Source organism: Helianthus annuus, chromosome 4 (genome assembly GCF_002127325.2).
Source record: "Helianthus annuus cultivar XRQ/B chromosome 4, HanXRQr2.0-SUNRISE, whole genome shotgun sequence".
Lineage (NCBI taxonomy): Eukaryota > Viridiplantae > Streptophyta > Magnoliopsida > Asterales > Asteraceae > Helianthus > Helianthus annuus.
This window is the reverse complement of record NC_035436.2, coordinates 179725932-179743376: the sequence shown is the minus strand read 5'-3', so window position 1 is coordinate 179743376 and position 17445 is coordinate 179725932. Positions and strand designations below refer to the sequence as shown.

The following is a 17445-nucleotide window of genomic DNA, read 5'->3' as shown; positions in this document are numbered from 1 at the left end:
GCGTACCCGTGTGACGCGTGGCAAAACTAGTACACGTTAGCGTAAATCTCAAGAAATAGATACTTTTTTTTAACATCCAACTTAGGGTATGTTTGGCAAAAGTAGCTGGTGGCTGAAAGCTGGAAGCTAGAAGCTAGTAGCTGGTGGCTGGAAGCTGGTAGCTGTAGCTGGTAGCTAGTAGCTGTAGCTTTTTAGATATATTTGGTGTTTGGTAGAGTAGCTGGAGCTTTTAATAAAATGTATAAAATGACCAAAATAGACATAACTAAAAATTTAGAAAGTTGGTGCATTAAAAAGTTCCTTATTTTTAGAGGTTAAATTAGTCAATTTTTCCCTAAAAGCTTGTAGCTTCTTCTAAACGCTACTACTAGTAGCTTTCAACCAAAAGCTTCAAGCTCCTAACCTAAAAGCTTAAATCTCCTTCAACCAAACAAGACTTTTTATTAAGTAGTAGCTTTTTCTTAAAAACTTAAAGTTAGAAGCTCCTAAAAACTTTATGCCAAACATACCCTTAAGCCAGATACTCCGTACGCGGCACCTATTGGCCGAAAGATAGCCCCATGGCAGCCCAACATGCACGTACGAAGCTCCTAGCCTACCAAGCCACTATTCCGGGGAAAACCCGACCTATCACCAGCCAGAGAGCACGACAATGAAGAACCGGTAAAACCCGGAGGGATCAGGAATCGAACTCAACACCAAAGGCCAGGAATCTTCTCTCATTTCCCATGACCACTGAGCTATAAGCCAAGGGTCAATAGATACTTTCTTTTATCAGGTTACTTCACTCCTTAAATTGAAGAGCTTCATTGTCATATTCTGATCAGACTATGTTGTCTTAACCGGGCCTACGCTGTCTTCAGAGTTTGGCTTGGGCGTTGCCACCAGAAAACTCAAGCCTCTCTACCACTAAGCCATAAATGGTGGATACAAATGATTATTTACGCTTGTAAAATATTGACGGCGATGGGGATCTAACCCGTTACCATTCCAGATGAAGCTCGTCATTTGAAGACTCGTTGTAGTAAAACCCCTGACTCAACTCAGAACAATTTTGCGTTGGCAAGACTCAAAAACAAACCTTTACTTTGAAAAATCATGAGACTCCCAATGCATGAAAAGACCATCAGCACGGTGTGGCTGTGTTGATTTTTTTTTCTCATATTTCTACAATCAATTTTGATATCTCTATTTATTAAAGCGTAACCATTATTTCTATTTCTAGTCAGTTAGGCATGTTAATTATTTGTTCGTTATTATCTTATGTTATGAGTTGTGAATTTTTCTTTTTAGAAAAGACGGGGTAGAGATGGTGTTATTGATTTAAAAGATCGTACCAACCACATGGCCTTTACTTTTCAAACAAGGAATAAAGAATCTACGAATAAAAACAATCTCTCATACATGCTTGATTTAATTTAGATGATAACTGATTAGATTATAATATAATACATACAAACTTTTTCTTTGAACAGCTAGATCATATGGTTAGGCTTTTGGCCTTTGATCACCCAGGTCACAAGTAGGAATTTCGTGATTGGCATATTATTGCAGTTTGAACCGGTGCCACAGTTCGCCCCCCGCAAGATTCCGGGCAGCAACTATTATGTTTATATTAAGATTGCCAGGGTGTATGGGGCGTCATCGGTGAAAGGGAAGAGGGGATAACTCTCCCCGTGGGAACACCGCTGCTAACCCCCTTTACCTCGCGATAAACTCAATTAAACGGGAAGTATTCATCGTTCAAAAAGGAGGGGAGATATGGGGGTTAATGGTGAGGCCGGAGGGTATGGGAGGCGCCACCCCGCCACATCTGCATCCATAGCGCCCCGGGGCGCCAACCTCCATATCGCCGCCGTTAAAGGGGTGCGCCATCCTCCTTCCGCCAGCACGTTAACGAGCAGCCTTGGCATTTCGAAGTTGATGGTGGTTAAATGGGGGCGCTATCTTCAGCCAAAGCCATACCCTGCAAGTTAAAGGGGGCGCCATCTTCAGCCAAAGTCACTCCCTGTGTGACGTGGACATGATGTGGCGTGATAAAGCCCCTAGGAGCTTTATACCACACCCTCCAGCCTGAGAGGATGAGGTGTCACACCCCAACCAATGGCAGAAGCATCGGAGTGGGACGAAGAAAGATTGTTCATCACACATAACATATTTGTGACAATAATTAAATCAAAATCGTTTTCATTTCATAATTCAAATTGTCAAAACATTACATGGGAGTTCAAATAACAACAAGTTCAATGAGAATAGATAACAAAATTGATACAACATATTAAACCTAAGGCGTCTATATGTGTATCTAAGCATCATCGCTACTTCAATTTCATAGCATCGTCATCCTCAACTTGTAACATGTTTAAAATAAAGTTCAATACAAAAGCAAAGGCGAGTATACAAGTTTTCATACATATATAGCATAAAAATGAGTTTAAACACATGGCAAGCTATTGAAACATGATAAACATTAAAATCAGCATGTGTTTAACAAATCAAACCAATGATGAAACGCAATAAGCTCTTAACATAACCTCAAGAATACGGGTGGTGCGTTAATCCTATAACGCTATATATGTCAAGGATAGGCTCGATCGAAGCTAATGATAAGTCTAACACAAAACATATAACCCAAAGTTCAATGTATCAAGTAATCAAGTATGCAAGCATGTAATAGGAATGTTTGTGCATTTACGTATAAAGTTTAAGTGTAAGTTTTATAGGTAAACATGTTACACCCCAAAAAGGTGGTAAACGTAAAGGGGGTTCGAGTATACTCATGGTTTTGCAAGCTTTCCACTTGTTAATCCGCGAGAGAGTTGTTGCTGCGGGAGGTTGAAACACCAAGTCCTTCTACACGAGGAAACGAAGGTGTATGAGTATTGGAGGATAATGGTAGATTAAGGATTCGGAATCAAAAGAATATGGAAAGTAACATAGGAGAAAATAACTATCTAATCACAAAATACTCATTCTTGACACTATGAAACTTAAAAGAGTTTAAATGTTTTCATGGGTCAAAAATGCCCATTAGAATCGTGATGAGTATTATGTTCTTAGGTGGTGTAACCTATTATTTTGACAAATAACCATTAGGTTATCATCCAAAGTTTGGTTATTATAAGTATTATATGTCTTATATAGTTTATATTATATGTTATTAGTCCAAGATTATCACAAGAATGTCATAGAAGTCATGTAGGAGGTAGGAAGATAAATCTTCCATTTAGGAACCTCTTAAGTTATCACCAATACATAAGTTGTCATAAGACAACAAGGATGGTCATAGACATACATACAATAAGAAAATGGAAATACATAATATCTAACTAAGAAAACATCAAGTGATGTGTGGATTAAAGGCAGGATTAGCCCAAGCTAATCCAAGTAATCCCACAACTTCAAGCTTTAAGCTTGTTCATCACTTGTAGGCTAAAACCTTGTCAAAACAGAATGTTTATGAGGATTAAACCTCTAGATTTTTATGTCACAACCTTGTTTTTAAGCCCAACTAACCATAGAATTGATTATGAGCATAAGCACATAGGAATGTATATGAGATAACTCAAGTTCAAGCAAGTTTAGTAATGTTTAATCAAAACAGAAAGTTTGGAGCCTTATATGGTGATATTCCAGCCTTGGTTTTCCATGGAAAACCTGTTGGAAACATACCTAAGGTTGTTCCAAGTGTTTAGCAAGAAGAATCATTGAAAAAGATTAAGAAATGAGGAAGTTATGCTCACTTTAGTGAGTTGATATGAATCTGTCTTTGCTCTTGAATTCAGCTACGTTTTTGAGTGATTGAGAGTGATTATAGAGTGTTTGCAAAGTGGAAAATGCTTGGAGAAGTGTTGGGTTTTATAGGGGATGGATCAAGGTTGGGTTGGTGAGTCATTAATGAAGAAAACACACTTAGAATGCAACAAAACCAACCAAATGAGCCAATCCCGTAAGCTGGAAAGGCTGGCTGCGGATTCGGAAGCCTCGGGGGACGCGAAGACCATGGCTTGGGCGAGTCGCGGCCCGCTAGGCCTTGGTTTGGTGGCTTTTATGTTTTAAAAATTGACATTATTGGCCCCTCAAGTTTATATTTGCAAGATTAAGGTGTTTCAAGGGTTAATTATGACATAAAGGCATAGTATAAGGGTTTGTTAAGTATGTATAGCATAAATCAAGCATGGTGAAGTATGATTAAGTACATGTATGTCGTAATTAAGTATCGTATGTAACCGAAAGACGTATGATTAACGTATATCACAAATTTGCAAGTCTAACACATAGTTTCCAAGAATTTCGAATAGTGTATCAATTGTTTCACTAAATTAAATGTATGAACATGTATGAAGTATGTATAACACGAATTTAAAGAAATACGAATTTTATTTATGATCCAAGTCTCGGATTTTACAACGATTACAACGAAAGAACAATTACAAGAACGCAAGACTTCAAAAAATAGAAATACAAACAAGACTTTCTAATTATAGAAAGTACGAAGAAGCAGGGCGTTACAGGAGGGGGGTTAATGGTGGGCCCCACTCTCTTTCACACAATCACACTTTTATTTTTAAAGTTTTTTTCATGGAGTGTTGTCAATGATTGATCGCAAAATGAAGAGTAAAGAGGAGAGTTGACATAGCATAGTAGGATTGGCTGAGGAGGATAGTAGACTACTCCACCCAAGTGGAGCACCCCTTACACCCTCAACACAGGTTAACATGATGTATTTGTGACGGTCTGTCCGAAATAAAAAAAAATTCTAAGAGTGATAATGAATCAAAATCAACCTCCTTAGCAAACATGTTTATACCTAATCTATCAATAACTTTGTGAACAAGATTGTGTGGTACTGTAGTTCTATAATTATATATAGGTGATATATGTTTGTGTATCTATAATCTATATCTATAATCTATAATCTATCTATAAATAATAATAAAGCAAAATAAGCTTAGTCCACATGGCATGAACTTAAGCTACTAGATGCCACGTGGCATTTTATTGTTTCCTCTTTTTTCCCTTTGAGCGGCAAATTGAATAGACTCTTCCTATTCTACGTTTCATAATCTTACACTAGAAGAATTCCCAAATCCGTCTCAATCATCCTCTCATCTTCTCTCAAATCATCTTCAAAAAATAAAGACTTTCCATATTCTTATTCTTGAAGATCTTTCATTTCAATAATCTCCTCATCACAAACCCTAATCTAAGGCGATCGTTCCACTTTCACAATTTTTGTTTTCCGCATTCATCCATCGTCATAAGTTCATCGATTTCTTCTTCATCTAGGTAATCATTTTCTGTTGAGATCTGGTTTTGTTCTTTCGTGTAAGCATGATGATATCTGGTTACTGATTGTAGTTAAATTTGAGTTTCAGAAATTGTGAACTACAAGCGCGAATTAAGGTTTCATTAAATCCATGTTATGCTCTTCAAATGGTTTGGTATGAGTTTAAGCTTTGTTTTTATATTTAATTCATGTTTTAATGGGTTTTTGAAGCAATTTATTTGTGGGTTTTGAGATAACACAAGAAATACTTGATTTATTGTGCACAATTACACATTTACTCTGTTTCACACGTTTATTTCAAAGCTTATTTAATAGGTTATGACTTTTGTGATTAAATTATGAAGATTATGTTTAATTTATTGGGCTTTTGAATCAATGTATTTGGGTCTTATGGCTATGGGTTTATTTAGTTGCTCTATTTCAGAATTTTTTGATTTTATTGGGTTCTTAACATTGGGATTCAATTTATGGATATGAAATTTATCATTTTTTGTTTTTATAATTATAGTTTTCACAACATTTTAGCTTTAAATTCATCCTTTTTCTGTGTTCTGAATCAATTATTTGGGTTTTAATTTGTTTAATATATTTACTCTGTTTCATGAATTTTATAATTGTGTTGGGTTCTAAATTTTAGGATTCAAATCATGGCTTTGAAGTTTATAATTTTGGTTAATTTTGTGTTTTTATAATTTGAATTTTAACACTATTTTTATCTGCAATTTTGCAGAAACATTAAACAAGGAGGATGGAAAGATTATAGGGTTAGATAATTTAGTGACGCCTTCGTATTTGGTCGTCGCTTTAGCTGTCAATGGAAGTAAAAAAAAACAAATATGTTGTTAAATGGGCATTAGATAAGTTTGTTCCAGAGGGTATTGTCACACCCCGTTATTTCCACGTATTACCGGTGGGCCCGGTGGGGAGTATCGTGATGTAGTTGATATCAGCATAGTCAATAATCACAGTTTAAATGCACAGCGGAAGTCTAAAGTAAGAATACAAACCGATTTGAAAGTATAATAAAACATAACACAACGGTTGTAAGTGGATCCACAGGCGGATCTTAAAACAGAAATATAATCATTGTTCAACAGACTTTAGACGTTTAGAACTTGCAAGATTCCTTATTAACGCCCCGAGCTCCCAGCCAATTTACGTACAATACCTGTCACTTAATCTTTTTGGAAAATACGTCAGTTTACACTGGTAAATACAATTAACTGACTCTTTTGAAAAGTGTTTATAAAATTGATTTAAATGCACAAGGCACAAATATTCTTTTATAACTTGGGACAATTATATTAATAACAATCTTGTATCAGATTTACATGTTTGTCCAACATTTAGGGCCGGTGTTAAATAAACCGAACAAGATTAATCGATACACCACAAATATAAACTCATAAGAAGTTTCCTCACGAGTGAATATATCTTTTACATACGCAACAGACAGGTGTATGCCTACACCCCGTGCTTAAGTTGTGGCCAATTACGCTTTTTAAATGAGCCAACGATATCCAGGACACGGTCGTTAACCCCCAATATTATTTGTTATCAAGCAATGCTGATTAAAGCGGGGTTATACAATTTAACCATCTCCGATTAAAAGGTTTCTACACCCGACCAACCGGTAATAATTTACCGTATCCCAAGCTCGTATAAGGGAAAATAAGTTAAAAGTATTTACCTGAGCTAAAATGTAAATTATACTTAGCCGTATATTCTAATCAGCAAGTGCAAGTACTTCTAACGGGGCTCTCAATCTGGAACGAAGGTTTTATTAACCTATTAGATTCCTAACGGGTCTTATTTAAGTTGTAACTTAGACCGGTTAGTTTTAAGGAAATGTTTACGGTTCAAAATGCAAGATTAAGCGAAGACCGGATCAGAATGTGTTTTAGACCCAACAAGTAGGAAGACTTGTATAAATTGGGTAAACTAAATACATTCTGGATTTTGAAGTAAGAATGATAAGGTTTGATACGTTTCGGTCAATTTATGCAAACTAGTTACATAAACCGTACCGAACGCGTATATGCATAACGGGTAACCAAATGAGTCATGTACAAGTTCCACAAGTTATTATGCTTTAAAATATGTTGTGATATCAGTAGGATATCTTCAATTATGCCCAAAACGGATTTAAAAACAATCTAGGCCCCGTAGGGGTATTTTGGTCATTTTAACGTTTATAAAAGAGGTTAAATAGTAACCTGAGGTTCTGGTCTAAAACAATCAGTAAAAATATTAATTTTATCAAGTTACATCAGCAAGATATGATACATATGTGTGTTTAATCATTTATGGCCAAACTATGCACCGTAGGGGCATTTTGGTCATTTCACACATGCTTTTAAGGTCAAATTTTGGTCATTTCCCGTTCCCAAGTAAACTCTAGGCCACGTCTTGAGTTCCAACGAACTCGAACTATAGGAATCTTGCTGTGCTTGAGTGTTTTGATTTCCCGATCCATGATCTCAACTGGTTCCTCAACGAAACGGAGCTGATCATCGATCGTGAGCAATGTTTTGAAACCCGGACCGGACCGGACGGTCGAACCGGTTGGACCGAGGACCAGAAGCCTTGGTGGTCTAGTTCTAGACGTTGGGCATGTTCAGCACGTGGTCGGCCGAACCGGAAATTCAATGATAATGGTGGTCGGGCCGGAGCTGTTAGAAGAGACGACGAACAAACATCGACCAATTTCAAATGCTCTCTGCCTCTCTCAAGCTGCTGCAATTTCAAGATGAAAATGGTCTGGCCGGAGCTCTTTATTTGAGTTTATAAACTTCAATAGTCAATTAAAACAATATATAAAAAATGAAAATATGAAATCATGAAAGTTCATTGGAACTTGTTATGTTCAGTATAGCAGGAATTATAATACTTATTTATTTAATTTGTTTTTGGTTTTAAATGTTTTTTATTCTTTTAAAAATCTAAAAGTTATAATATCTTCACTTAATTTGTTTTTAGTTTCTATTATTTTAAAAATCTATTAATAAATTTATCCGGTTCTTAAACGCGTTTTCAGTTCCACGCGTGATAGGGTTGAGCGGCGGCAGTGTTCCACGGGGATCCACGCTTGGTCATCGTGCCACCACGGAGCGCCCCGTCCCCCTTTACACATTAGGGGTAGGGACGCTCCACTAGTGATGGAATTCCATCACTCACAACATCCAATCAAGTTTCGGCATGTCATCGAGCATTATTCCATCACTAGTGATGGATTTTAGTGGAAATGCCCATTACTAGTGATAGTTTTTTTATTTACTTAAATATTTAAATAAATATAACAATTGAAATGAAATTAATTGAAATATGAATTATATAATATGAAAATAATTAAATTTATATAACATTAAAATATTAAAAAAAACAAAGAAAAAAGGCATTTTTAAAAATAAAAGGGGCATTTTTTAACTATACATAAACTATAGAAGGGATATGAATATTTCAATTTTATTTATGTTTCTTCCTTCCCAAAGAATGCAGATCTCCTCTGTTCTTCAACAGGTTTTCATTTTTCTTCCTCCCCAAGAATCCTCTGTTCGAAATTACAGAAATTGATCTTGAAAAAGTTCCAACGTATACAAAGTTCCAATCTTTCAAGCGTGAAGGCCACCACGCGTTGCCACATCCACGCGTGGTGAATGGCAGCAGCAGTGGTGTTTCATGACATTCAACGTGTGACCAACTCTAATCTTGTATGCTATATAAACCCCATATCCATATGGTTCTATCTCCAGCCAGTTCCTACAACTCAACACTTTAACTTCCATGGATCACTTAACTCAATCTCAACCCGATTTCCATACCTTTTTGCGTGATTGGATGATCGGCTTAGAGCATTACCTTCACCAGCTTCTCCACCATCTTGAGTTCCTAGATCAACAAGACGAACCCAAACTCAAGTAATGGCTCACTATCACGAATACTTCCTTGCAAAGGCGCGAGTTTATCGCCAAAATGTCTTTCTAGCTCTCTCACCACCTTGGTTCAGATCATACGAGCGAACATTCCTATGGCTAGCTGGCTTCAGGCCCGGTCTTGCCATTCGTGTGGTGAAAAGTTGTGGGCTCGAGTTTACCTCAGATCAAGCAGAAATGTTGGATAGGTTGAGTGTTGAGACTAAAGATGGAGAAAAGATGATTACAGACAGGCTAGCAGGGTTGGAGCGGCAAGTGGTGGCGCCACCAATGCTTGTGCTAGTGAGAATGGTGCGAACGGAGGTGAATGGGATGGTTAATCAAGCGGACACCGCGGTGGATAGGTTGGCGGAGGATATGGAAGTTTTGGTTGAATGTGCGGATTATTTGAGGGGGAAGACCGTGGCTAAGGTGATGGGAATACTCACTGCGGCTCAAACGGTGAGGTTCTTGGCCGCTATGGCGCAACTTCAGCTGAGGATTCGGCAATGGAGGCAGCTGAGGGAGGCCGAGGCACGTGGAGACGCTAATCTTAATCTTCCCTAACGAGAGGCGTTAATCGGTTGATCTACCATTTTTTCAGTATTATAAAAATTTATTTTTAAAATCAGTAGGTAACAAGTCTTAAGCGTTAAATATGGTTTTAAACCATACTATGCGCTTAATAAGCGTAAAAGTCGGTATTTGACAATATTCGGGTTGTTTAAGGAAATCTGAGGTTTTGATAAGTCTCAACTTGTTTAAAATAATTTATTTAATGTATCAAATCAGTAGAAAAAGGTTTGACATGCAAATGATGCATAAAACTCATTTTATTACGAAAGAGCATTATCGTCAATTACCGAGTTCACGCAAGAACTCTATGTTATGGACAGTTTAAAATTGGACAAAAAATTCCAAAAATCCCTAAATATTATATTGTAACAGTGGGTAGAAAGTTTGGTGTCAAAAATTGGGTTTAAATATGATTTATGCGAAAAATGCAATTTAATTAATAAAAAGCTTTTGTTTTACGATATCTTGCATAACTTTTATTTTAGACCATACTCTGATGTCAAATTTTTTAGGACACACTTATATATCAGTAATAAAACTTTTTGTCCTCTCACATTTTCAAAAATCTCGTTTTAATATTGATGTGAGTCAGTGTGTATATATTTTAGATGTATATTTTAAGCCCTTTTTACACGTTTTAGCCAAGTTTTAAGTTTATAAAACACGATATTTACTAACACTAAACACACATATGGGCAAGTGCACCCATCGTGGACGTACTATAGTGTTGGTAAGATACCGAGGTCGTCCAAGGACACAAGAACTTTTAGTGCCGGTTTATCCTCAACGTCTAACCAAATCAAAATGTTAGAAAAATGTTTTAAACTAAGAAAATAAAATTAACTAAAATGCTGAAAAATAAAATAAAAATAAAAACAGATAGACAAGATGAATCACTTGGATCCGGCTCGTGTATTAGTGTAACCTTTGATTATTTTCGCACTTTTGCACTTGTTTAAGAGATTATCTTAGTTATTGTAGTAGGCCCCTCTTTTGAAGGCGACGTTACCCTCAACCCAGTAGTTTGAGTCAGCAAGGATACAATCCTAAAGGGTCGGATAATTGAAAGATAATTAATTAAGTTATTAATGCATAATGTGGTAGGGCCCTCTTTTGAAGGCGACGTTACCCTCAGCTAAGTAGTCTGAGTCAGCAGGGATACAGTCCTAAGTAGCTGGGTTAAAGTTTTAATAGTAGTTTAACTTATGAGGGGATCAAAGAGTTTAGACCCCCGCCATCCAATACCTTAGGGTATTGAAGGAGGTCCTACTAAATTTGACCCAGGTCCTTTGCAGGATCTATACACTGAACAATGGCAAGACTTTTACCAAACTGTTCCCTTAACCCCCGACCAGGTAGCCAACATACCTCCATATAGACCGTGGAGATATGAATGGTGAAAATCTTTTAGTTTATATAGACAGTAAAATAATGCCAAGACACCACGGACAAACGATAAGGAAGAATCACCTTCAACATAAGAAACTAGTAATTAAAGTCATTAATACAAAACCAATTAAAAAGTGCAAAAGATTAAAAATAAAAAGTATTACACTAAACACTTGTCTTCACCAAGTGATGTAAGAGACTTAGGCAAACATGGCCTTTGATTGTCAAGAACTCTTACGATCAATCTTGGACCCGAGACGACTCACACACTCTATGATGGACAATGGATGATGGTGGTGGATGATGGTGTTATGGTGGTGGTGGGTGGTGGGTGAAGTGTGAGAGAGGTGGTGTGCCAAGGGATGAGTTGAAATGGCTCCAAGAACTCCTATTTATAGGCTGAACAGAAGCCCGGGCACAGCCCCATGCCCACTGGGCACGACCCCGTGTCCATGTGACACTCTCTCTCCTCATTAATTGTAATTCGCAATTACAATAAATGCGCCTGCAGCAAGTTGACCACGCCCCCGTGTCCGCTGGGCACGGCCCCGTGGTGGGCAGTAGAAGCTTCTATAGGTTTGTCTTTTCTGCTGCTTCTTGGGCACGGCCCCGTGCTCGCTGAGCACGGGGCGTGTTCAGTCTTCTGTTTTCTTAGTTTTGCTTGGGAAGATGCTGTCGAGGGGTCGGGCATTCCACCTTTGTTCCTTTTCTTGTATTTATGTTAGATTTTGTTGTCTTTTTGCTTCTTTTGTTAATTTGAGCTCATTTAATCCTGAAAATACAAAAGGAAGACAAAAACACACTTTTTCCAACATTAGTACCAAAAAAGGGTTAGTTTTATGCCACAATTGATATAATTTATATGTTGCATTTTGCGCATATCAAATACCCCCACACTTGAATCTTTGCTTGTCCTCAAGCAAAACTCCTTATAATATGGCTTTATTCACTCCCAAATGAAATGGGTAGAAGAGAAGGTTTTTGGGCTTGTCATAGAGTGTCGGGATTTCCAAGATTCTTTATTGAGGTTTTATTTTTATTTATTTACTTACAATCCTATTCGGCATGATTTATTAAGAACGTTTCTTAAGATAAATTACTTATTAGGGCATAACATACCTTTTTAAAATTCTATTTATATACAAGTTCACATACCTCATGGGGGATCACTCAACACTCGGCCGAAGGTGTATTTTTAGTGAATCACTCGAGAGCGGCATGGAACTTACTCCTACCATAAGCTTGCCAAGCAATCAATCCTCCTCCTTTTTAACTATATACCTTTGTAAATATCAAGAGGACTTTATGGGTGAAGGGTTAGGCTTGGGCTAAATGTGGGTGGTTGGGTTAGTGGTTAGTAAAAAGGGCGAAAGGCGTAACAAACGTCGGTTTAAAAGACTTTTATTATATTTTTATTTTATTTTGATGAATTGTTCAAACAAAGTTATTTTTGATAAACTTTGTTTGTTTATTTGGTTTCATCAAAATATATATATATATTTTTTGAAAGAAGTCATAAGAGAACCGAACGTTGTTACTAAAAAAATGGTTAAAAATAAAAAAGGTTTAGGTGGGTAAAAAGGGTTGTTTTGGGTTAAGAAATGAAAAGGTTTAGGCTCAAAGGGGTTAACTTGGGGGATTTTGGGTAGGTGGTAAAAAAATGAAAAATAATGGTGTAGAATAAAAAAGGGTTAGTCATAATGCTTCCATCATTTACTTACTCGGGTTTAAGTTGGTAAGGACGGGGAATGTATTGTTGTGGCAAGTTCTAGAGTCGTACGAACCAAGCGGCTATTCACACAAGAAACGAAAAATGAGCATTTAGTGTAAAGGTATATATTTATTTGCTCGTTAAAGGCTCAAAACTCACTTTTGTGGGAAAAGGGTTTTTTTATGTGATCAAGTGTATATAATCAAATTTTAACTAAGTTCGTCATGCCTTTTCATAATTTTCTTATGTTGGTTCTTTTTATCACGACGCTATCGGTTGTAAACTTGTAAAAATATAACCTTGTTAAGACTTGAATTCCCAACTTAAACTTAGACACGTAAAAAACAAATGAAAATTTTTGGAAAAAATTTGGGGTGATTAGCGGTTCCAATAGAGTTTTGTCTAAGGCTTGTTATTAGGACTTGCAAAATTCAAGGTTTTTGCATCCCCCCCCCCACTTAAATTACACATTGTCCTCAATGTGTCCCAAAAATAAGTTTTTAGGTTGATTGAATGTGTAAAATGGTGTTAAAATCAAAATTTTATGTTACTGGCAGTCTGGACACGGCCCCGTAGGGACCGGGCACGGCCCCGTGTTCAGGTGCCAGTAATAAAAATTTAAGAAAAGGAACAGAAGTCTGGGCACCGGGGCGTGTCCAGTGAACACGACCCCGTGTCCAGTTACCTGAACTGGGCGAATTGCTGCAGACTGTGCAGCACGGGGCCGTGTTGGGTGAACACGGCCCGTGTTGAGCCTACTGTAATGGAGAGATCGTTGTCGGACTGCCCTTGTTTTAGTGCATGGGGCGATGTTTCTCATTTCCCTTGTTATCCTTAACCATCCCGAGTGTGTTTTATTTATCATAACACCATCATTCAAATCTTAAAACCATCATTTCATCATAGAGAGAATTACAGAATATTCCTAGAAAATTAAAAAGAAATAAAAGTGAAAAATCTTAACTAGATAGGTCAGGCGGTACACAAAGTTATCATAAAGAGTTCTACTTCTTTGTTGAGAAAATTTCGGGAATAGTTTCCCGATGTAGTAGGACTCTTGGCCGAGGGTTATCTTCCTAGATGTTGTCAAAGCCATTCTTCTATCTCCCTTGGAAGGAAGAAGGCGGCTTCATTTTCCTCAACATCTCGCGGAGGAGGGGAAATGCCCACCGGGACCCCTTGCAATATCTCTTGCGGAGGCTCCGGGTGTATGGCGTACCACTCGGCGGGTATGATGACTTCGGGGACCACGTTCATGCCCTTTGGGTTATTATAGGCACCAAAGGAGGAGAGGCGAGAAGGTTTAACCTCTGGTGCAAGAGGTTTACTTCTCGGAGACACCCTTCCAGTCCCACCGTTAGATGGTTGATACAGTCGACCAATGCTTCTTCCACCCCCGTCATTTCATCAATAGCTTCTCTTAGGGCGTAAACATAGTTTACAAGAGAGTCTTCCGCCGTTGACGATCTCCTCCCCTGTCGGTTATTTCTTGACGAAGACGTTCCGCTTGTCCTGCTTGCCATTTCTGGGGAAATAGACCGAAAAGAGCTCAATTTTTACGAAACAGTCCCTCGGACACGGCCCCGTGCTCGTTGAGCACGGCCCCGTGTCTAGCCGTCTGCAGGTTTTTAAATTAAGGAATCTTGGAGTTTTAAATTATTTTCATGGTTTTTTAGTCAAATTTTAAGCACATATAATTTAAAACAAAGTTGCACAACTTATTTTAAGTAAGATTCTTTGGATAATAACCTCACAAACTTCACACTAAAGGTTGGAATCATGGAGTTTCCAAGCTTTAATGGAGGTGGTGGTTGAAAATTGAAAGAGAAGGCAATGAACAAAAGTGGAAAAGACAAGATGGCTCTTGGGAACCTTCTTTTAGAACTTACCTAGGATAGTATGAGTGAAAATCCCAGGAATCTCTATCTTTTGAAGTGGTCAAAATGAGCAGGAATCTGGCTGCATTTATAGAAAACGACAGCGCGTTGGACACGGCCCCGTGTTGGGTGGACACGGACCCGTGTGCAGTTAAAATCCTGACACATTTTGTCTGTATTCTGACAAACTCAGAAGGTAATCTTTTAGGTGGACACGGGGGCGTGCTGACTTGGACACGGCCCCGTGTCTGGAAGCTGTCTTATGGAGTTTGCATATTTTTAAGGAGCCTATCCGTGTCGGGTGGTTCCTTACTGGATGGAACAACCCCAAAGTGCCTAAGATACCTTAATTGCTCTAGACTAAGACGAGAACGCAAGAGGTTATCGGTGAGGGTGATTCCTATGCTATATGTAGGTGGACAAGTCCAACCCTTTTCCGGGCTCTCGTTAAAGAAGGTGTATGCCGAATCGCTCAGGTCTATCTATGCACCGAACGAAGTCGATGGGGAGTCCTTCACGGCACAATCGGCACAGGGATGACTATCGTCCAAGCTTTGCTAGAATTGAAGGTATTTTCGAGAGCAACGAGGTTGTTTGAATGCGATCCCAACACTTCTTCTTGGTCATTGTCTTGAGATGAATTTAGGAAATCCATCCTAAGTTCTTTTAACCAATTAAGAATCAGATCTTCTAGTTGAAATAGTTCATCAAGAAACATTTCCCCTAAAATATCTGGTTGGACGCCTTCGATGGAGAGATAAGGATTATTTTTACTTTCACCCCTCTTAAGGATACAAGGAAACGATGGGTCTATATAGTGGGGCTTATAATTTAGAAAATAACATTCTAACTCTTTATGTCCGCCTCCACATAATTGACACCGCGTACCATAAGAGTGCCGAAAGTAAAAAAAAAAAATCATTATCACTCATTTTTGTGTCAGAATTTATCAACCGTCGGGATCTTACGGTTCTGTTTTTAGTAACTGAATCTTGGGCACGGGGGCGTGTTGAGTGGGCACGACCCCGTGTTCAGCTTACTGTCTGACTTAAAACAGGATTGCCAGTTCCAAAGATTGGGCACGGGGCGTGTTCAGTGGGCACGACCCGTGCTGGGTTCTGCAGAAGCTGAAAATTAAGAAAATCCTAAAAAAAATAAAAAGAAAATAAAAAAATGATTAGGCCGTTGATTCCTAACTTTCATAAAATCCTTGTGTCCACGGCAACGGCGCCAAAAACTTGATGCGTGTCAGTGTGTATATATTTTAGATGTATATTTTAAGCCCTTTTTACACTTTTTAGCCAAGTTTTAAATTTATAAAACACGATATTTGCTAACATTAAACACACATATGGGCAAGTGCACCCATCGTGGACGTAGTATAGTGTTGGTAAGATACCGAGGTCGTCCAAGGACACAAGAGCTTTTAGTACCGGTTTATCCTCAATGTCTAACCAAATCAAAATGTTAGAAAAAGGTTTTAAACTAAGAAAATAAAACTAACTAAAATGCTGAAAAATAAAATAAAAATAAAAACAGATAGACAAGATGAATCACTTGGATCCGACTCGTGTGTTAGTGTAACCTTTGATTATTTTCGCACTTTTGCACTTGTTTAAGAGATTATCTTAGTTATTGTAGTAGGCCCCTCTTTTGAAGGCGACGTTACCCTCAACCCAGTAGTTTGAGTCAGCAAAGATACAATCCTAAAGGGTCGGATTATTGAAAGATAATTAATTAAGTTATTAATGCATAATGTGGTAGGCCCCTCTTTTGAAGGCAACGTTACCCTCAGCTAAGTAGTCTGAGTCAGCAGGGATACAGTCCTAAGTAGTTGGGTTAAAGTTTTAATAGTAGTTTAACTTATGAGGGGATCAAAGAGTTTGGACCCCCGCCATCCAATACCTTTAGGTATTGAAGGAGGTCCTACTAAATTTGACCCAGGTCCTTTGCAGGATCTATACACTGAACAATGGCAAGACTCTTACCAAACCGTTCCCTTAACCCCCGACCAGGTAGCCAACATACCTCCATATAGACCATGGAGATATGAAAGGTGAAAATCTTTTATTTTATATAGACAGTAAAATAATGCCAAGACACCACGGACAAACGATAAGGAAGAATCACCTTCAACATAAGAAAGTAAGTAAAGTCATTAATACAAAACCAATTAAAAAGTGCAAAAGATTAAAAATAAAAAGTATTACACTAAACACTTGTCTTCACCAAGTGATGTAAGAGACTTAGGCAAACATGGCCTTTGATTGTTGTCACACCCCGATTTCCACGTGTCTCACCAGTGGGCCCGGTGGGGGATTACCGTGACGATGTTGGCAACAATATAGTCAAACCACACAATTATATAAATGCACAGCGGAAGCTTAAAGATAAATATATACTTCAACCTCTGGTTGTATATCAAATGTATTACAGAAGTTGAATATATCCACAGCGGATCAAAAATAATAAATATTGTTCATTCAGATGCAGCATCGAGTTTGCGAGACTATGTACGATGCTTAGGACGCCTATACCAGCCCATTTCGTATAGTACCTGCACTTAATCTTTTTGGGGAAAATACGTCAGTTTACACTGGTAAATACATTCAACTGACACATTTGAAAATGTTTATTAAAATTGATTTGAATGCACAAGGCACAAACTCTTTTATAACTTGGGGAAATTAT

At 37.9% G+C, this 17445-nt stretch overlaps 1 protein-coding gene across 1 annotated transcript; it reads left to right on the top strand.

Annotated features, from left to right (window-relative positions):
- Positions 1–9210: 9210 nt before the first annotated feature.
- On the top strand, positions 9211–9768 carry LOC110933985 (protein RESPONSE TO ABA AND SALT 1). Its single transcript, XM_022177181.1, has one exon. It carries the CDS (start codon positions 9211–9213, stop codon positions 9766–9768), a length of 558 nt encoding a protein of 185 aa, XP_022032873.1.
- The last annotated feature ends 7677 nt before the right edge of the window (positions 9769–17445 follow it).

Bases quoted from the DNA above. Each gene is read 5' to 3' on its own strand.
- LOC110933985 (XM_022177181.1), top strand. From the start codon at position 9,211: ATGGCTCACTATCACGAATACTTCCTTGCAAAGGCGCGAGTTTATCGC.